Consider the following 20,904-nt stretch of genomic DNA (forward strand, 5'->3'; position numbering starts at 1 on the left):
GAGGATCTCAGGAGAAAGTGAAAGAAATAGATTCTAAGAAATGGGAAGAAGAGCCATCAGAGAGATAGAAGGAAAAGCAGGAGAATAAATGTGTTTATTCAGAAGGGAATGTTTAATTCTGAACATAGTCAAATAAGTTAAGGATTTGGGCTTTCCGTATAAAGATCCCAACAATGTGACTGCTCTCTGATCATCTTATGAAAAAAACTAAGGTGTAGTGATGAAGGCCACAGTGAAGCTACTGCAGTAGGAGTAGGAGGTGAAAGCAAGGGAAGGAAAATCATGACAGTAGCAACTCTATCCAAAGCTAGAAAAGAAGATAATGTAATTGTTAAATTGAGAATTGGTGTCGAACAAATGTGAGTCAACTCCCCTCCTCAAAATAGGTGGAAACTGGGATCCCTGGGTGGCGCAGCGGTTTGGAGCCTGCCTTTGGCCCAGGGTGCGATCCTGGAGACCCGGGATCGAGTCCCATATCGGGCTCCCGGTGCATGGAGCCTGCTTCTCCCTCTGCCTGTGTCTCTACCTCTCTCTCTCTCTGTGTGTGACTATCATAAATAAATAAATTAAATAAAAAAATTTAAAAATAAAATAAAATTAAATTAAATTAAAAAAATTAAAAAAAAAATAGGTGGAAACTAAGGTAAGATTCTTTGCGTCTTTGGGATACACCTGAATGAGGGAAAGCCCAAAGCTGAGATTCAGAAATGGGGTCAGAACAGGAAGACAATAGAAAGGGACCACCACCCAGTATAAAAACAACTTGGTGTACAGCACCAGGGATCCAAGGCAAAAACACTTGAAAGCAAGGAGTAATGAAAGAAAAGTGTAAGATAATTCAGAAATTGCCTAGAACAGGATTTATTTTTCTGCAGTTGGCTTCTTTGTGACAGTTGCCATGCATATGGCTGACTTGTAAGAAGGGCTTTGAGATTTTAGATTTATAGAACATTAGAATTTAAAAGGGTTATGGAAACCACAGGCAGTCTTTCATTTTTTTTATCAATTCATTAATATATTTGGTCATGCAATGATTACTACACTGTGGCGTGTATAATACTGCATGCTGGACATTGAGGCAGGACAGATTTATAGTAATTTTAACTATATTCAGCATAGAGTCTACCATCCTAGTTTTTAATCATCCTGAAATTTCTTTTTTCGGAAATGTATGCCAATTTTGCGTTTCAATTCAGTATTTTTTCTCTCCTCAACAAGTCACTCTGATTTTAAGGCCATTCATCTTTGACATTCTTCTTGCCTTTTCATTCTTTTTCCATCCTTCTAAGTATTACACATTCACTAATGAAATCAACCAAGAGTCATCCCCCAATCACGCTTTATTTGCTCAGAGTGAATTATATCTTCCCTCTAAAATCATGATGCCTTAGCACCTGTCGCATCTGTCCCTTAGCTCCTGCCAGCCTCCTCATTTCCAATCAAATGATAAGCCCTTATATGGAGTGGACTCTTCAGGGCTATTTATTATGAGGGAGTTAGGGTTCTAGGAATGAATAAAGATGCAAATAGTATTAGTCAATAAAGTCATACAGGAAAACAAGATTATAAAATGATGTATCCATTTGTACATTTATACCCTCCTTTGCTTCTCTTAAGAATATTATTCTTTTAAAAAAAAAGATTATTCTTTATATCAGCAAATAAACTTTTGGCCCCCAAAATTATGATTTAATAGAAATTAAGGAATAATAAACACACTAGAATCCCTATTCCAATAAGTATTCATCAGAAGAACACTTATTCCAATAAACATCCGTATCAGGCAACTGGAATTAGTCAAGTGTAATTAATGTAACCACATAGGCATTTTTTAAAAAGATTTATTTGAGAGGGAGAGAGTGTACATAGGCAGGGGAAGGAGGAAGAAAGAGAGGGAGAAGCAGACACCCCGCTGAGCAGGGAGCCCAATGTGGGGCTTGATCCCAGGACCCGGGGATCATGACTTGAGCCAGAAGGAAAACAGATGCTTAACCAAATGAGGCACCCATCCACCCCAAGCATTTTTTACGAGAGGGAAAGGTGGGGGAGGAGGAGAGGAAGATAGAGGAGGAGACTTTTAAGCAGGCTCCATGTCCAAGCAGAGCCCAACTTGGGACTTAATCTCATGACCCTGAGGATCATGACCTGAGCTGAAATCAAGAGTTGGCCAATTAGCTGACGGAGTCACCCAGGTGCCCTAGACATGGGCATTTTAAAAATTAATTTTAAAATTTATAGTCCAAAAAAATTCCTGAGGAAACTCTGAAGCTGAGAAAGAGGTGGGCCTGTCCTCTCCTATTTAGTCCTGTACAACAGAATACTCCGTTCAGTCCTGAGGGCCAACCATTGAGCCAAGCATAAACTTGTGTAAAGGAGAACAAACACTAGAATATGACAAAGAGTTTAAAGAAGCATATGACAAAGAGTTGCACGCAGGGAGACAGTTTTGCCTAAAGAAAAAGAAGAATTCAGGGGAAAAAAATAGCTAAGGTGAAAGGGGCAGCCCAGTAGCCGCCTCCAAATAATCCAAAGACGATCATGAGAAGAGCTTTCGGGTCGTGACAAAAAAAAAAAAAAAAAAATTAGTTCTGGCATGTTTTGTGGCTTTTTGTCATTTATAATACCCTATTCCTTTCTAAGAAGAGTGGATTCTGGTACCTGGTGGGTCCTTTGCTAAATACTAGGATGTTGTGGGAAAGAGAAAAAGGGCTAAACTCACACTAGGAAGATGAGAGAGGTACAATGATTCTGACAGGACTGTGCTTGGAGAAGAAAGAATCCAGAGAGATTTGGAGGCTGGTCTGGGACAGAGAACAACAACAACAACAACAACAACAACAAAGGACCCAGTATATGTCTGCCAAGAAGAAACTTTGAAGAATACATAATTGTTATGGTTAAAAAATAGTACAAGAACATTTGTAATGACATAGAGTCTCCCACCGCATTACTCTTTAGCCTCTGAAACTCTGCACTTTTATGTCTGGTTTTAGTTCTCTTTGTTTTCAAATACCATGAGGCTTATATTTTACCACACATACTACCTCTTCTCTTTAACTACCACACATATTATCTGTAACTGCATTTAATATGCTTAAAATTCATCCTTTCCCCATCCTCCAGTACAGCCCAATATCATTAGATGCCTTTTTTTAGTTTGTAATAAAATATTTAAGCCTTTTTATGAGGTATGTTCACACCCTTACCCTCATCCTTTCCTGCCTCTCTCCATTCCTTTCCCACCTCCACATTTGACATTACCAAGGATGAAAACATTTACATTTTATTCTGTAATCATAATTAAGTAATCCTTAGTCTACAGGGGATTACAAAACTGAAAGGCAGTAAACAGCATTTACACACAGTGTGGTCTCTCAAGTAAACAATATTCCTTCGCGTTTTCAAAGCTCACAGTTTCAGTGCCACCCTACAATGCTACACAAAACAATCTCATTCTTACACTCCACCAAGAACCCAATGCTGAGTTTTAATTTCCAAGATAGAGTAAGGGTTGTTTGCGAGATTAACGTGACAGTGTCTCACCTGGAATTACAGATGCTGTGTCTGGTGTTAAAGAAACACCGCACCGGACAGAGATAGGCAAGGAAGATTTCATTCGAGACTGTTACAGGAGAGCTTGAACTCAAGTCCTCAGAAGCAAAAGATGGGACAATTTTTAAGAGACGCAATGAGCTAGTACAGAAGTACTAGAAGGCATTATGGGGGATTTGGTCCATGTAATCATACCATTTGTGTTTGCTAATTGTTACTTATCGAAGTTCGGTTCCCATTCTCCCACAGCAACTGGAAGGTAGGGATGCTGTCAAGACAAGGGGGCCCTGGCAATAAACATCTATAATAGGATGGGAAAACCAGCACTCGGTAATTCACCAAGCTCATGAACTCCTTGCATTTAATTCACTCTCCACTGATGCTCCGTAAACCTTTGCAAGGTCCAGCATGGTTCCCTGAGCTAAAAGGAGCCAAGTCAATGGTCCGTGGCTACTCTCTGGCCATAGTGGTATTGATGAGAAGAGAAAACTCTAGTTATAGTAAACATTAAGAACAACAGCATCAGGGTTACTTGGTTGGCGCACCTCCCTCCATGTGGTGAGTCCCTGCTTGACTTGGCAGTTCTGAGCATTGTTCCTAAGGAAGGAAGCAATCCGCTAACTCCTAATGTATAATCCTTGCTCTATCTCAGCTGTCAGCTGTGTCTTTGAGACTTCTCATCCTAATTCTAGGTTCATGCCAAATGCCACTTCTTCTGCATAAGGATTTCTAGTCCGCCAGGGAGAACAAGTCATTTGTTTCTCTACCCTGCCATTAAGATATGTCGTTTTATTCAAAATCTCAGTGCAGATGTTCCCTAATCCATAAAGGTGGAGATGTTAAAACCTCCCTCCCAGGGACATTGTGATAATTCAAGTAACATACTGGAAGTCTTCTAGCATGATCCCTGGCATCTTCCTTCTTTCTGGCCGTCCGTGACTCCAACTGCAATGCTATTTCTTCTCATGTGTGGCTCTGAAATCCTTAGATTGTGGCCTTCTTGAAGACAAGGCTCTAATTTGTTAACTGTTATATCCTCCACCCCCTAGCACAGCTCTAAGGGCAAAGGATGATAAATGTTAGCTCAGTTGAGTAAAAGTTTAGTGTAATCCATTTGCTTTTCTATTAAAATCCACCTGAAATCAAACTAAATTGAAGGGGGACACACAGGAGGAGAAATAATTCTTCCTGAAGCACTGGAAGTTATTTTGCAGCAGTGGAGTAACTTTAAGATGGAAAAAAAAAAAAAAAAGCACAAATTGTTTTGGAAGGGGCATCAGGAACAAAAATAAGATGGTGCCAAATACAAATATCATCCATCCCTGCAAATTCTCTTGAGTTCTCCTTAAGGCACAGAATGTTTTGGACATAAATAATGGAAGCTCTTTCTCCAGGAGACAGGACTGTGAAAAACACATATGCATTATGAACATCTGGATCCTCTGCTACAGGCTCTGGTATCACGTGACACCTAGCTACAACTTGGAGGAAAAGGTGGGAGTAGGCCCAGAGGGAGGGTTCAGCCCCAGATACTGGAGTCCATTCTCCTGCAACATAAAGACAACTCTATGATCCCTAAGTGAATGGACTAAACCCCAGCTACCTCAACTACCCTCACATTCCTTTTTCTCCAGTGACCCTAGGAAGCCATATGCACTGATGGCCATTTTGGAGTCTGACATGGTTCCAGGCACTTTACCTGTGTTCACTTACATTTGTCTCATGAAGAATATCACATTTCCATTTCACACAATGAAATGAGGCCTAGTGGAATTATATCACTTTAGTAAATAACCAAGGATTCAAACCTTGGTCAGATCGTGTCCCTCCCAAAGCTTTGCCTCTTTTGCTGTCCCTCACTGATGCCCCATATGCTGGTATGCTAATAACGGAATCCAGCTTTCCTAGTGGAATCCCAGGACGGTAACAAAAGTGTCTGGGGCCTAGGAATGAGAGCAAGCAAAGACAGTGACAGTTTCCTAAGGCACACAAGCTTAGTTGGACGTATATCCTGCACATTTGTTGAGAGCTGTCTGTCCTCTGATGGAGCACATTCATTTAATCAGTCTGATCCTGAGCTCTTTGAGAAAATTTCAGCTTTTGGTGGAATTAGAGACATGACGGTGATCCTCCTGTGTCTGTATTAATTTGTGCTCATTAAATTACTTGTTGCTACTCCAGGAAGTGCCAGTATTAATATTTTGACCTGGCAAAGGGCAAAAATGATTAACTCAGAAATGTGAAACCAATGATACAAAGTTTCAACTATAATTAGAGCACAGACTGAGATCCAAAACCAGCCTCCTATTTGCTGTTTCTAGTATCATTTTACATGATAAGTTAAGAATGAAAGTCAGATCAAAAGTGGTTCCATCCTGTGAATCCTCAAAGACTTCATGGGTTGTTCATCCAGAGCATGAAGTGCTGTGTGCCCAGAAACACGGTTCCAATGTCTAAATTACTAGGCAGTGTTTATTTATACATGCAAAGTCATATAGAGGACTGTTGTAATTTTCAGTATAATTCAGGCCAAATTTTTCCTACATGAATACTTAACTAGTCATCACTAAGTGGAGAGGCTTCCTTGAGCCATTTTGCTAATGGTCTCTACTCTCCATTTTAGATTTCCCAGATAGAGCTTGAAGAGGCCAAGGCCTTGCTAGTGAGTGCAATAAATCAATATGCCCTTTAGCTTCCTATCGCTTCCCTTTTGTCCCTCACAAGATGGAAGTGGACTAACATGCCTCGTAGAATGATCCTGCTTTTTGGTCCATACATTGGATCTGTACATTTCTGCATAAGAGGTGGGTTAATAAAGAATTGCCACAATCAAAAAAAAAAAAAAAGAATTGCCACAATCTATGAAACTTTTGATCTCCCTACTTCTCCCCACCCTTCCTAATACTCTCTTGAATTATAAACAAGATGAGTGATTTTAATACAGCCAGCGTAAGATTAAATTCTACCCCCAAATAGTCCATTATATGCCTCCACCAGATGCTATTTGAATTGTGTGCACAATTAATATTCTTTATAATTTGATGAAACATATTTGTGACATGGCCTATATTGGGTGCTTAGAAGACAAAAGGCAGTTTTTCTTCAGGCTATTGAAAAGCTAAAACAGTAAATTGCTATGATGTTCTGAAAAACTTACACAAGTTGTAGAAAAAAAAGATACACCCCTAGAAGAATATCTCTTAATCTCTTTGGCAACTGAGAAGATCATGTTCAAGGGCAGGTCTTACAAAAAATTATATCAAAATCCTTGACTATTTCAATCTTGTTTCTCCAGAGAAGCCATTCTTCGTATGCCTCATTTAAACAAAACTCAAGTACAATACCTTATACTTGTATGGCACCCTTCAGTTTATAAAGCACATTAACACATATTATCTCATTCTACCTTCTGAACAACCCTCTCATACAGATAGATAATAATGTGCACATTTTTATAAAAGAGGAATAAAATAAAGCTCAGAAAGGTAAGTGATTTGTCCAAAATCACAAGATTCATTAAGAGCAGCCTGGGGCCCAAGTACCTGCTTCCTAACCCCACGTTCTGTGCTGCCTCTGTTCTGCTCGGCCAGCTCCGTCCTCATGAAATGTTGGCCAAGATGGAACTATCCGAGTTGATCCTTTCACATTTGTGCTTTCCCACTCCCAGTCCTTCAAAGTCAGGTACTTCAAGATTTTCAGACGTAGCGCAGGTCTTAAGAAATTAACAAGATTATGTTTCATTACTGGAAACTAATTTCTTCTCTCATTCCCTCTGCAATCCTTAAGGTATAAGTAACCTAAAGACACTTACTGCAATAAGCAACCTGAAAAGCAGAGGAGTGATGAATAAGACCTTGGAAGGCAACCGATTGCCTTTTCCATTCTGCGTATCTTGAGTTTTTTCACAAATACAACAGAAGTTTGCTTTTGCCTTATTTGTCTATTTCGTTATGTAACTGACCTTAAATGATTGAATAACAGTCCAGACTGTGATTCAGTGCACTGTTATTTCCTACTTAGTATTATCAGAAGCTATTGGAGAAAACACTCTCAGTGCTATCCAAAAAGAAATCTTTTAAGATTCTATTCAAAGATACTGTGTTTTCCTGTGAAAAGGAATAAAAGATGAAATTGTCAAACATAAGATTATAAAATTATAATTATTGATTTTTATGAAAAACGTTCATCCCCCTCCAATTTTTTTTTCTGTAATAGAAAACTAAGGGAAAAAATAGATATAATGAAACATATGATACATGCACAACAGGTGTGCCAAAGGTAATACTAAGACATCAGCATGGACACTTAGAGTTACTTCCTTAAAATTCTTCACTGACTTGTATGAAAAGAGAACATTATGTTGTATTCTTAAGTACTCTATGGTATTCATGTGAAATCATCTTGCAGATTTTTCTCCCTAAAAATTCTATAGCAGTGCCCATGAAAATATGCTGAGAATTAAAAGAAAAATATTTCCTCAGTGACCAGAGAAAACCATTAAAAGTTGGTATGCTTCTGGGTGTTATTCTATATGTTGACAAATTGAACACCAATAAAAAATAAATTTATAAAAAAAAAAGTTGGTACGCTTCACAAGAAAAACTGTGCAGCATCCAAAAAAACCCCTGTTAATATAATCAACCAAACAACAAAAATAAAAAGCACTAAACAATCAAGTTCCCCAATGTTCTTTTGTTTTGTTTTAATCCTTTGATGGTTACATGTCTGTGCCTTTGTGCAAAGTTACACTCACGATGGCTTTCTTCTTTCCTTGAAATATATCTGCTTATCTAAGGCAAGCGACCATTCTATTGTCCATACTCCAGGCCTGTATCCTGAACTACTAACCATGACGTTCCTTTTTCATCTTTCAGGCTTCCTCAGTTCTTTCCTTTTATTTAGCAAATCCAATCTGTGAGAAATTCATTTTACATGAATTATATTTTACTATCATGATTGATGCAATCAACAACCTCATGCCTAAAGGAAGATTCCTCCCTTTATCACCATCTCCTGCCCCACCCTATCCACACCAAGTTATCCTACCCTTACCCATTATGGGACTATAGGATAGCAGCATTTCAACCACAAATTTAATATTATCATTGTGGGTACCTGGGTGGCTTATTCAGTTAAATGTCTGCCTTCAGCTTAGGTCAGGATCCCAGAGTCCTGGGATTGAGTGGCCTTGGCCTCAGGCTCCCTGCTCAGTGGGGAGCCTGCTTCTCTCTCTGTCCCTTTCCCTACTCATGCTCCCTCACTCTCCCACTCTCTCCCCATCTCAAATTAAAAAAAAAAAAAAAAAACCCTAAATAATATACGAATGTTAAGAACTAGTACCTGAACTGTTATAGACAAGTCATTATCTGCCAGGAGAATGCTCTAAAATTGAGAGGAAGTCCTACTTTGTACTTATGAGAGATTAACTTGAGGTGTTCTACCAAATAAGAAGCTCTGCAAGCATCTACTTCCTTTTTCAACATACAGATCTAGGTCTCCATGGAGTATGTGGCCAGCTCTACTTTGAAGCCTGAGCCCTTCTTTCATCTTCGGGCAACTCATTTCTGAACCTGTAGATATACTTGAAGAAGGCTCAGAGGAAAAAGAAGAAGAATGATTCATGGCTTGGATGAAATCATTAGTTAAGGGAGTTTACAGGAATTTTCAGATGTACAAGATTTCCTAGCAAGACTAAGGGAATTTCATGGCCACATATCTCATGGGTGGAAAATGTGAGACAGTCATAAGAACATTTTTGCTAGGTTAGAAGGAAATGAACTGAAGGTAGGACTTTTCCCTGCGAAAAAGAAAAATTCAAGCTTTCATGGTGCTCAGATTTGATCATATTAGAACTTCCATCTTCATATGTCAAAATAAAGAGAAGACTATTAAAGAATAAAAGCAAAAATACAGTAGAATATATTTATATGCCCCGCCTCCTAACAAGATTCAAATATAGTTGGGATCCCTGGGTGGCTCAGCGGTTTAGCACCTGCCTTCAGTCTGAGGCATGATCCTGGAATCACAGGATTGAGTCTCACGTCAGGCTCCCTGGAGGGACCCTGCTTCTCTCTCTGCCTGTGTCTCTGCCTCTCTCGCTCTCTCTCTGTGTCTCTCATGAATAAACAAATAAAATATTTATTAAAAAATTCAAATATAGAACTTACACAGGTTTCCAAATAGGCACAGACACTAGAATAAACTTATCAGAATGTACTGGGCAAAAAAGGAGAATAGCAAGAAGATCTTAAAACATAAATAACCCAAATAAAATGATGTGATGTCTGAAATGTCTTTAAAATATATAAGAGAAGTGAGGGAGAGGGAGATAAAATTGTCCATGAGTTTACAATTGACTAAACTGGGTGATACATATGTTTCATCATACAGTACTTCTTTCCCTACTTTTGTCTATACTGGAAAATAATAAGTAAAAATATAATATATACATACAAAAATATTATATATATAATATATATATAATATTATATATTTTATACATACACACACACACGCATACCTACTAACTTGATAAATTTCTAAAGAGAGCCAGACTGAGATCTGCATTTAACAGGAGGACTGGTCAAAAAGAATAATCAAAATTATTACAATGGCCTTTAATACTAAAAAGTTACCTGAAATCACTACAGATACAATACCCATGCGTCAACTGAAAACTAAAGATGAATTTTGATCACTTTACCTTAAATTTGTTGCTTAAAACTGGTACTTCATTATATAGTGAGGGACTTGATAGATTCATCTATCAAAGTACCATTTCAGTTATCTTCCAGTTTTCTGGAGATGTGTGATATAAAATTGCTTTAAGTGGATTACGTCCTGTGTTCAACCTTCACACTTTGAGAGAGCAAATATTCTGATCGCTGGAAGCCCATTCTCCACAAGTCTTCCATGTTCCTGTGCCTTGCAAGCCAGACTTGTATCCTGAACTTCTCACCATTTGCCACAACATTCCTTTTTCACCATTCAACTTCCTCGGTTCTTTCCCTGTATTTAGCAAGTCCAATCTGTGAGAAATTTATTTTACATGGATTTATTTTCACATTCCATTTATTACAGACCATCCTTTGCTTTTGTTTTGTTTTTATCCTTTGTTTTAAGACTATCTTTTCAAGGATTTTTGTGCAGGAATGGCCTTGAAAGATAGAAATAATTTCTCCCACTGGAGCAAAGGGCAAATAGGCTTACTTCCCATTATTAAAGTTTGGGGTTCTAACACGACTTGTGAGGACCGGGTCGCAGCAAATCATCATGCATGAGCACAATGCTCATGCTGTTTACTGTGCCATGAATAATAAAATTCTTTGTCTCTGACCCAAGAGTCTCATGTCTTTTGCTGGTAGCAACAAAACAGCAACAAGATAATCTAGTAGCTTGCTAGTAGAATAAAATCTCAGATGCTTCACAAATCTTGACCCTCCTAAATTGAAATGGTAAATATACTGTGCCTGGCATGAAAGTGACCTATATTGAGATAACTGCAAAGAAGCCTTCAACTGAATTCATTTTGAAGGACTCTAGTTAAAAATTAGCAATGCCTGCCAAGCAAGACAGCAGGGAGGCTACATTATGCACACTATTAATGCTGTCCTTGTGAAGTTACTTGTGTCAGTGCCAGCTACATAGAAAGTGCTCAGTAAATGATTACCAAACTGAAATGATTGTTGAAGTTCTAGAATCTAATACTAGATTTTAATGTATTGAATCCTGAAGAGTCACATATAACTTTCAGCATTAAGTTGGTTTTTAGTTTAACAGAATTTCTTCGAAAATTAAGTAGAAAGGTTCTCTGCTTCTCCCTGTTTGACAGAGAGCCACATCTTCTGGTATAGTGCCAGCCACGTCCCCGAGACACAATGGTGAAGGTCGGAATGAACGGATTTGGCTGTATCGGGGCCTCATCACCACGGCTTTTTTTCAACTCTGGCAAAGTGGATGTTGTCACCATCAATGACCCCTTCATTGACCTCAACTACATGATGTACATGTTCCAGTAGGATTCCAGCCACAGCAAAATCCATGACACGGTCAAGGCTGAGAACAGGAAACTTGTCATCAGTGGGAAGTCCATCTCCATCTTCCAGGAGCAAGATCCCACCAACATCAAATGGGGTGATGCTGGTACTGAGTATGTTGTGGAGTCCACTGGGGTCTTCACCACTATGGAGAAGGCTGGGGTTCACTTGAAGGATGGGGCCAAGAAGGTCATCATTTCTGCTTCTTCTGCTGATGCTCCCATGTTTGTGATGGGTGTGAGCCATGAGAAGTATGACAACTCCCTCAAGATTGTCAGCAATGCGTCCTGCATCACCAACTACTTGGCTCCTCTGGCCAAGGTCATCCATGACAACTTCAGCATCATGGAGGGACTCAGGACCACTGTCCATGCCATCACTGCCACCCAGAAGACCATGGACAACCACTCTGGGAAGCTGTGGCATAATGGCCAAGGGGCTGCCCAGAACATCATCCTTGCCTCCACTGGTGCTGCCAAGGCTGTGGGCAAGGTCATCCCTGAGCTGAATGGGAAGCCCATTGGCAGGGGCTTCCATGTCCCCACCTTCAATGTGTCAGTCATGGATCTGACCTGCCACCTGGAGAAAGCTGCCAAATATGATGGCATCAAGATGGTGGTGAAGCAGGCATCAGGGGGCCCCCTCAAGACATCCTGGGGTACACTGAGGACCAGGTTGTCTCCTACAACTTTAACAGTGACACCCACTCTTCCACCTTTGACGCCAGGGCTGGAATTACCCTCAATGACAACTGTGTCAAGCTCATTTCCTGGTATGACAGTGAATTCAGCTATAGCAACCAGGTGGTGGACCACACGGCCTCCAAGGAGTAATAACCTCCTGGACCACCAGCCCCAGCAAGACCAAGAGGAAGAGAGAGGTCCTCAGCTGCTGGGGGAGTCCCTGCCTCAACTTATCCCCCAACACACTGAGAATCTCCTGACTTCCAGTTTCCATCTAAGACCCCCCCTGAGGAAGGAGAGGGAGTTGGGGAGCCCAACCTTGTCATGTAACATCAGTAAAGTATACTGTACTAAAAAAAAAAAAAACTAAGTAGAAAAACAAGGCAGGCATTTTACACTCTGTATGTAAGATATAAGCAATACAACTCAAATTTTTCAATGTAAAACAGAAAAGTTCACAAATTTTCATTACTTAAAGAGAATTAGAAAAATCAAATTATAAGTAATATTTATGAAGCTATAAACTTAAGAACTGCCAAAATTGTAATCCCATGTATTACATCAAAATGTTGGCAAAGTTCTCATGCATCTAAAATGCCCCAATTTTCTTGGTGTAAATAGACAAGGCTTTCAAAATAATTCAGAGGTAACGTATTTAGGATCAAACCAGGACAGGTGCTCCAACAACACTGATAAATGAGATGAGTTTTATTATACACAATGAATAATGTAATGCTTTCCACTGAATTAATTAATAGATTTCATGGGGGGAAATGGCTCGACTTTGGATTTCTCTATCATTGCACTGATTTGGCACAAATTCACTTACTAGAATGCCATAAGATGTCACTGAAAAATGGAAAGGGGAAATCTTACTATATTCAATCCTATCATAAGAGTACACCTTTAATAAGTGAATTTTTTTGTGTGTGAAGCATTTATGTGGACAAGACCACAAACAAGCTTGTGAAACTGCTGGTTCTACCAAAGTGTGTAAAGATGTTAATTTATGTTAGTGGACACAGTCAGGACACCCCCACAAAATCCCACCAAAAAAAAAGAAAAGGTGTTAGTGGCAATGGCCATTAAAAAGTATGAGTGTCAATTTAGTCTGTATTTACTATGTAGTTGTGATTCACTGATTGGGAATTGTTCTAAACACTTTTTTTGCTTGATAGTATTTGATTTCAAGCATATACAATAAATCCTCAGCAGAAAGGTTAAATAATCTTGATGTGAGGTATTCCTAGGCTTCCAGCTTAAATGTTGGTCAATTATTTACCAAACTGAGCAAGACTTTTTTAAGATTTTATTTATTTATTCATGTGAGACACACAGAGAGAGGCAGAGACATAGGAAGAGAGAGAAGCAGGCTCCATGCAGGAAGCCCAATGTAATACTCAATCCTGGGACTCCAGGATCACTCCCTGAGCCAAAGGCAGAGGCTCAAACACTGAGCCACCCAGGCATCCCAAACTGAGCAAGATTTTAAGAGTAATAAAAGGAGAGGGAAGACATTTATGAAATATGTTAAGATGATATATGGGGCAGCCCGCATGGCTCAGCGGTTTAGCACTGCCTTCAGCCCAGGGCATGTTCCTGGAGACCTGGGATCAAGTCCCATGTCAGGCTCCCTGCATGGAGCCTACTTCTCCCTCCGCCTGTGTCTCTGCCTCTCTCTGTCTCTCATGAATAAATAAAATCTTTTTTAAAAAGATGATATATGAAATTGAAATAAATATGAAATATACATTGAAGATGTCCAGCATCAAGGAGATGCCTTCAAGGAAGAGAATTTGAGACCTGTCAATACACAAAGAGAATCTAAAGCCCTGAAACAAAATTATCTACAGAATGAGACAGAAGCATTTCTGTACTGAGCCAATATTGTAGTCTGGTAGGAGGAGCTAAGAAAACAGAAAGGCATATCCAGCAAAACGGAGATGGTCCCAAAGATGGAGTAATCAATTTTAATGTGAGTTACTGATGGATTATGCAGATTAAGAACTTAAAGGATTTTCAAAGATGAATGAATGTATCTAGTAACCTTGAGAAAATTTCTCTATATGGAAAGAACAACAAAATGAGTTCAAGAATGAATTTTAAAAAAGATGTGAACAAGGAAGAAAACGTGTAGAAAACATTTCTGAGAATTCAGAAACAGAGAATAATGAGATAATCATTGAAGGAGGATAAAGTGTGAATGAAGGGTTTTGTATGATTGAAATAATAGAATAGAAACCGAATATACAGAAAAGACAGGATATTCCTGAAGTAAGAAAGTTCTTAGGATGATGAAAATGGAAGGAATCCAGAGCAAATATGGTGAGTTTGTATGCAGGAGCAAAGGAGAGGTTGATGAATGTGCTTTCATATATGTAGATATAAAGATGGCAGGATGTGGACATATGTTAATAAAATTCTTTTCTTCAGTGATATATAAGACACAGTATCAGATAAAATGATAACTGGGGCTAAATGGAAATTTTGAGAAGAGAGTTGAAGTATGAAATTGTCACTGAAGAGGGTGGAAGAGTGAGCTTCTTAGAGAAACACAGCAGATTTGTAATAATAGGATTGCTCGGCATCTGCAGCTAAAATGGCTCTGTAATAGAGTGTTTTTCATAATTTTGGCAGCTCTCAACTCTTTCATTTTCTCCTTATGAATGTCAAGGTTTCATTGACTAGTTCTAGGTTATTTTGAACTGGTAGGCCCTCAGAGGTTTGAGAGCAGTAGTCAAGTTAGGGTCAAGATTCCCTGGAAGTCTGGTACCAAACAGCTTCATTAAATTATGTAAATTTAGGTCTCACCATCCACAGAACTAGGCAAATCATCACTCTAAACCAAGGTAGTACTATTGAGCTTTTGCACTGGGATTTGTAAGGAAGCTGGAAAAATAATAATTTGGGGGAAACTGAGATTAGCTATTTTGTATAACTCAAAGGGGGATAAGCCATATTACTTGAGGGCATACATGGAACAAAGCAATACTAAGACAAAAAAAAAAAAAAAAAGACGGGTCAAGACTCCATGTCTGCTATAGCTATCAAGAGTTTCGTATTTAGAGCCCCCTTCTATTTTTCCCAAAGTCAACATGTTCTCACCATAAGACCCTTTTGGATGTTGTTGGCAGCATCCAACATGCAACGCTGTCCTCTGGAGACAGCCATCTGAACCAGTGTAAGACTATGACCCAATGACCAACAATGGGGCTGGGCATGAAGCTCTGAGTAAAAGTGACATAAGATAGCAATCAGTTATAGCAATCTTTTTTTTGAGATTTTTAAGATTCACAACAGAAAGAATGACTCTGTTATCAGTCACAGCAACATTTTTTCTATATATTTCTCTGGAGGCAAAGTGAATAAAAGCAAAAATAAGCTGTTGGAAATACATCAAAATAAAAAGCTTCTGCACAGAAAAGGAAGTAATAAACAAAACTAAAAGACTCAGTCTCCTGAATGAAAGAAGATATTTACATATGACATATCCAATAAAGGGTTAGTATCCAAAATACACTGGGACCTTCTAGAACTTAAAACCAAAAGAAAAAAAAAAGAAAATCCAATTTAAAAAATGGGCAAAAGACATGAACAGACGTTTCTCATAAGACGACGTACAGATGGACAACAAACACATAAAAAGATGCTCAACATCACTTATCATCAGGGATATGCAAAGCAAAACCACAGTAAGATATCACATCATATCTGTCAGAATGGCTAAAATAAAAAACACAAAAAACAAGTGTTAGCAAGGATCTGAATAAAAAGGAAACTTTGTGGACTGTTCATGAGAATGCAAACTGGTACAGCCACTGTGGAAGACAGCATGAAGATTTCTCAAAAAAAATAATAGTAGAATTACCCAGGGTCCAGGAACTCCACTATTGAGTATTTATCTAAAGGATATGAAAACACTAATTCAAAAAGATATATGCACTCCTAGGTGTATTGCAGTATTTACAATAACCAAATTATGTGAGCAACCCTAATTTCCATCAATAGATGCATGGATAAAGAAAATGTGGTATACATATACAGTGGAGTATTACTCAGCCACAAAAAATGAAAATCTGCCATTTGCAACAACATGGATGGATCCAGAGTGTATAATGCTAAGTGAAATAAGTTAGAGAAGGTCAAATACCATATGCTTTCACTTTTATGTGGAATCTAAGAAGAAACTAATGAACAAATTAAAAAGAGACAAACCAAAAAAAACCAGATTTTTATTTTTTATTTATTTATTTATTTTTAAAAAACAGATTTTTAAATATAAAACATAAACCGATGGTTACCAGAGGGGAAGTACACAAGGGGGTGGGTGACATAGATGAAGGGGATTAAGAGTATACTTACCATGATGAGCAGTGAGTCATGTATAGAATAATATACCTGAAATAATACACCTGAAACTAAGGTAGCACTATGTTAATTACACACTGGAATTAATTTTTTTTTTTTAAGAGCAAGCTGAGCTATTAGTGGAGACAACAGAAGCCAAATGATGTACGAATGTTTGGAGAAAGAACAGTAATAGAATACAGAGCTCTGTGAATTCCTGGTATAATATGATAACCCAGTTATATATGTCTTACCAGTACCCTCAGAATTCTGGAAGTCTTTTTCATTGATAGCACAAACATCTAATTAAACATCTAATATTAAGCACCTTAATATTCTTTTTTTTTATTATGATGTTTTATTTATTTTTTTAATAATTTTTTATTTATTTATGATAGTCACAGAGAGAGAGAGAGAGAGAGAGGCAGAGACACAGGCAGAGGGAGAAGCAGGCTCCATGCACCGGGAGCCCGACGTGGGACTCGATCCAGGGTCTCCAGGATCGCGCCCTGGGCCAAAGGCAGGCGCTAAACTGCTGCGCCACCCAGGGATCCCTCTTTTTTTTTTTTTTTTTTTTGACAGGAAGCAGGATTTATTGGTGGGCATGAATAGGGTTCGGGTGGTGCAAGGTTCTCATGAGTGGAGAGCCCTTCATTTGTCCAAGGGGCCACGATTAGGGATGTATTTGACCCCACAGCCATCTGGGATGAGCCGCTTTTCGACCACCATATCTTCAAATTTGTCCGCATTAAACTTAGTAAAGCCCCACTTCTTGGAGATGTGGATCTTCTGGCGGCCAGGGAACTTGAACTTGTCCCTGCGTAGGGCCTCAATCACATGCTCCTTGTTCTGCAGCTTGGTACGGATGGACATGATGACTTGGCCAATGTGGGCCCTGGCTACTGTGCCCTGGGGCTTCCCAAAGGCACCTCGCATACCTGTCTGCAGCCTAGATTGGAGATAGCATGATGTCAGACCTCAAAGTTGACCACAAAGGCTGTCTCCAAGGTCCCTTAGGGCAACCCATACGATCAACAGGCTGCATACACTACCAAGGAGGCTACTGTTTGCAGCCATGGCACACTGGGCCCCCATGGAGCGAGCACCTTAATATTCTTGAGATAGACTGTTACAAAGTGATCCCTTATGATTTCCACCTTCCTATCTGCACGCTTCTGTGTCATCTGCTCCTTCTTTGACTCGGTTCATTCATGTGGGCCATGGAACATAGCAAGCCATCTAAGGCTTGATACATATTTGCACATTGAGGGTTGTCCTTTTGGAATACTTTCCCTTGAAAGCCAGGGACCACGGTATGAAGGAGCTAAAATTGGACTACTCACTGGTGAAAGACCATGTGGAGAGAAGCCCCAAAGGATGAGAGGCCATCTTGGATGTTCCAACACCAGTAAATTCCAAGCTGAATCTGACCCATGGATGCCAATATGCAGCTGAAGAAATACCTAGCTGAGCTAATCAACCCGCAGAATCACGAAAAACAAAGTGCAATTGTTATTAAGCCAGTGAGTTTTTCAGGTGGTTGTTTACAGAACAATAGGTTACTGAAACACTTCTATTAACTCGGAACAACTTCCATTAATGAGCCATTCTACTCCAAAGACAGAGGCAGACATACTGGATTAGAAATTAGAGAAACCTGAATTTGAGTTCTTGTTATGTTATGTAAATAAGATTTTCTGGCCTCACTTTTTTTTTTTTTTCCCTTTTCCTCTATCAGCTCCTTTGTCCTGCCAGCCCTAACAGATTGTCCTCACATGTAGTGAGTATTCAGTAAACACTTAGGTATCAAAGATATGAATGAGTGAAATCCGTACTAGTTTGCTAGGACTGCCATAATAAAATATCAGACTTATGGCTTAAAAACAAAAAATAATTTTCTCACATTGTTGGAGGCTGGAAGACCAAAATCAAGGGGTGAGCAGATTTGGTTTCTTCTGGGGCCTTTGTCTTTAGCTTGCAAATGACCGTCTTCTTCCTGTGTCCTTACATGCCCTTTTCTATGTGTGCACAAACCCCTCATGTCTCTCCCTCTTCTTACAAGGACACTAGTCCTATTGGATTAAGGCCCCACTCTAATGACCTCAGTTTAATTTAATCATCCCTTTGAAGGCCCTATCTTCAAATACATTCACAATGATTAGTTTCCACCTATATGACCTCATTCTACCCCTTTAAAGGACCTATCTCCAAACATGGTTACATTCTGAGGTAATGGGGGTTGGAATTTCAATATTACAGATTTAGACAGGGATCCAATTCAGCCCATAACAATAGCTAAAGAACCTTAGGAACTCTGAATAATTATGCAAATATTCAATTCTGCTATTAAATTTCCATAAGCAAGCAAGCAAGCCCATAATAAAAGACATGAGAAATGATACAAGGGGACTCAATTCTGAACCACATATGATATATAAGTGGTACTAGGAGTTTGTTAAGGTCAGGTGGCAACCATTGTTCTCCTGTTTCTTCATGGTCAGGGCTACCTGGGTAAAGAGTGCTGGCAGCAGGGTTAAAGGATGCTAAATGAGTAACGAGTCTTAGAAGTTAAAAATAGGGATATCTGGAAAAATTTACTAGTTTATCTCCCCAGGAGCCATTTGTTCTTATTCCAAAGAGTAATAGACCTAGTACCTGGGTTTGTCTCCCTAGAAAGGATTTGTTTCTATTCCGCAAAATAAAAGCTCAAAAGTATTCTTTGTCTCTGAAGGTGAGGTTAGATGTGCAAGCAGTTCCAAAATAAGCTTCAAAATTCACAATTTTAGACATCCTTTTCTGTGGCATTAAACCACTGTATGTGCAGGAGATACCTGCCCTTACCATGTTGTCTCTAGAGGGACTGAGTCCTGGAAATGGCCACAGAGGTTCTAGAAGTAAATAAGTAATCTGTTCTTTAACCGCATGTTTCCTGTCAGCCTAAAGTAAACACGTACATACACATCAAAACGTGTGTAAAAATACTTAAAACAAGATGCCCTTAATAGTTAGAAATCAAATACTAGAGCCTTAATTATTTTCCCCCCTTCCAGACAGACCACTCTATCCATTTTAAGCAGTTTTATTTTTATCTTTTCCATCTTTAGTTTCTAAAAATCATGGACAGCTTTTCACTGGTCCAAATTTTTCTTTTATAATAAGCACAAGAAATTTTAATATCAAGAGAATTGGGATTTTGTTGATGTGAAAGTAATAGGATGACATGGATTCGGGTTGTTTGTGGGACATTACATCAACATGATGTTGCCTGAAACTCATCCTATCGTCTTTAAACTAGTGCCTAACACTCTGAAACTTCAGACAACTGTGTGCTAAGGACAGACAGCCCTACCTATAAGCTCATGAAAGTTTATCTTGCGAAGATTTTCCTAATTAGAAAGAAATAATATAAACAACTATATTATAATTAAAAAAGAAAAGATGCCTTATCTCCAAAGGTGAGATCGTTTCTCTAGGTAGTGGTCCTTTCAGCTTGCCTTACGTCCCTGTGCAACTTTTCTGCTTTTTCAAATTTCATCATAAATGTGACCAGTTCCTTTGCTTTAGCAGCTTCTTTTATCCTTTAGCAAATATCTAGTAAAAAAAAAAATTTAATGAAATCAAAGTACTGCTGAAATAAACGTATTTAGAGAAAGTATATCTTTACATTTGCCAACAGACTCATTGACTGTAGATGTACACTAAGGTGAACTTCTCAGGGGTTATATTCAAATGCAATCCATGTTCTACCTACTAACTACGTGTACTTCTAAAACCACTCTCAGATTTGAGTTCAAGAGGACCTTGGGTTATCTAAACCAGCCATCTACCAAAAATTTATAATATTCTTATAGATGAATGTGCAGCTGAACAAGTAAAATGGCCTCACGATCTTATAAAACCACCTATTCCATCAATGAAACTCTCTAATTGTTAGAAAATTCTTCTTTATATTGAACCAAAATTTACTCTCCCACAAATTACATCTATTGATCCTAAGTCTGGCCTATATGGACCATAAAATTTGAATCTTTTCTTCCCTCTATTCGATATCTCTTTAGATAATTGAAAGTCATTGCCATGTCTTCTTCAATTCTTCTCCTTCTTCTTCACTAAGTTATTGACATCCAAATCAGTGTTTCTTCATGCTCTTTTGACCTAAGTTTTTTACACCTCAGACTCAACCAATAATGCCTCAATACTTACTCCAAGATTGAACTCTACAACATCAATTTTATCTTTCAAATATTACAGACATATGGCCTTGGACCTACAAGCTTTTTCAGAGC

The 20,904-nt window shown here is 38.7% G+C and overlaps 2 protein-coding genes, 1 non-coding gene and 1 pseudogene across 3 annotated transcripts; 2 read left to right on the forward strand and 2 right to left on the reverse strand.

Annotated features, from left to right (window-relative positions):
- LOC129516329 (proteinase-activated receptor 2-like) overlaps positions 1 to 3,641 on the forward strand; it is a 164,973-nt pseudogene extending 161,332 nt beyond the window's left edge.
- Positions 3,642 to 11,735: 8,094 nt separating this feature from the next.
- Positions 11,736 to 12,421, forward strand: LOC129516330 (glyceraldehyde-3-phosphate dehydrogenase-like). The gene is made up of 2 exons (XM_055335656.1): positions 11,736 to 12,262; positions 12,316 to 12,421. Exons 1-2 carry the CDS (start codon positions 11,736 to 11,738, stop codon positions 12,419 to 12,421), a joined length of 633 nt encoding a protein of 210 aa, XP_055191631.1.
- Positions 12,422 to 17,175: 4,754 nt separating this feature from the next.
- On the reverse strand, positions 17,176 to 17,595 carry LOC129516670 (60S ribosomal protein L10-like). Its single transcript, XM_055336184.1, has one exon. It carries the CDS (start codon positions 17,552 to 17,554, stop codon positions 17,270 to 17,272), a length of 285 nt encoding a protein of 94 aa, XP_055192159.1. The 5' UTR covers positions 17,555 to 17,595; the 3' UTR covers positions 17,176 to 17,269.
- An 18-nt stretch (positions 17,596 to 17,613) lies between these two features.
- LOC129516731 (small nucleolar RNA SNORA70) lies at positions 17,614 to 17,750 on the reverse strand. Its single transcript, XR_008665858.1, has one exon. It is a non-coding gene; the product is annotated as a small nucleolar RNA SNORA70 (small nucleolar RNA).
- Between the last annotated feature and the right edge of the window lie 3,154 nt (positions 17,751 to 20,904).

This window comes from Nyctereutes procyonoides, unplaced genomic scaffold (genome assembly GCF_905146905.1).
Source record: "Nyctereutes procyonoides isolate TBG_1078 unplaced genomic scaffold, NYPRO_anot_genome, whole genome shotgun sequence".
NCBI lineage: Eukaryota > Metazoa > Chordata > Mammalia > Carnivora > Canidae > Nyctereutes > Nyctereutes procyonoides.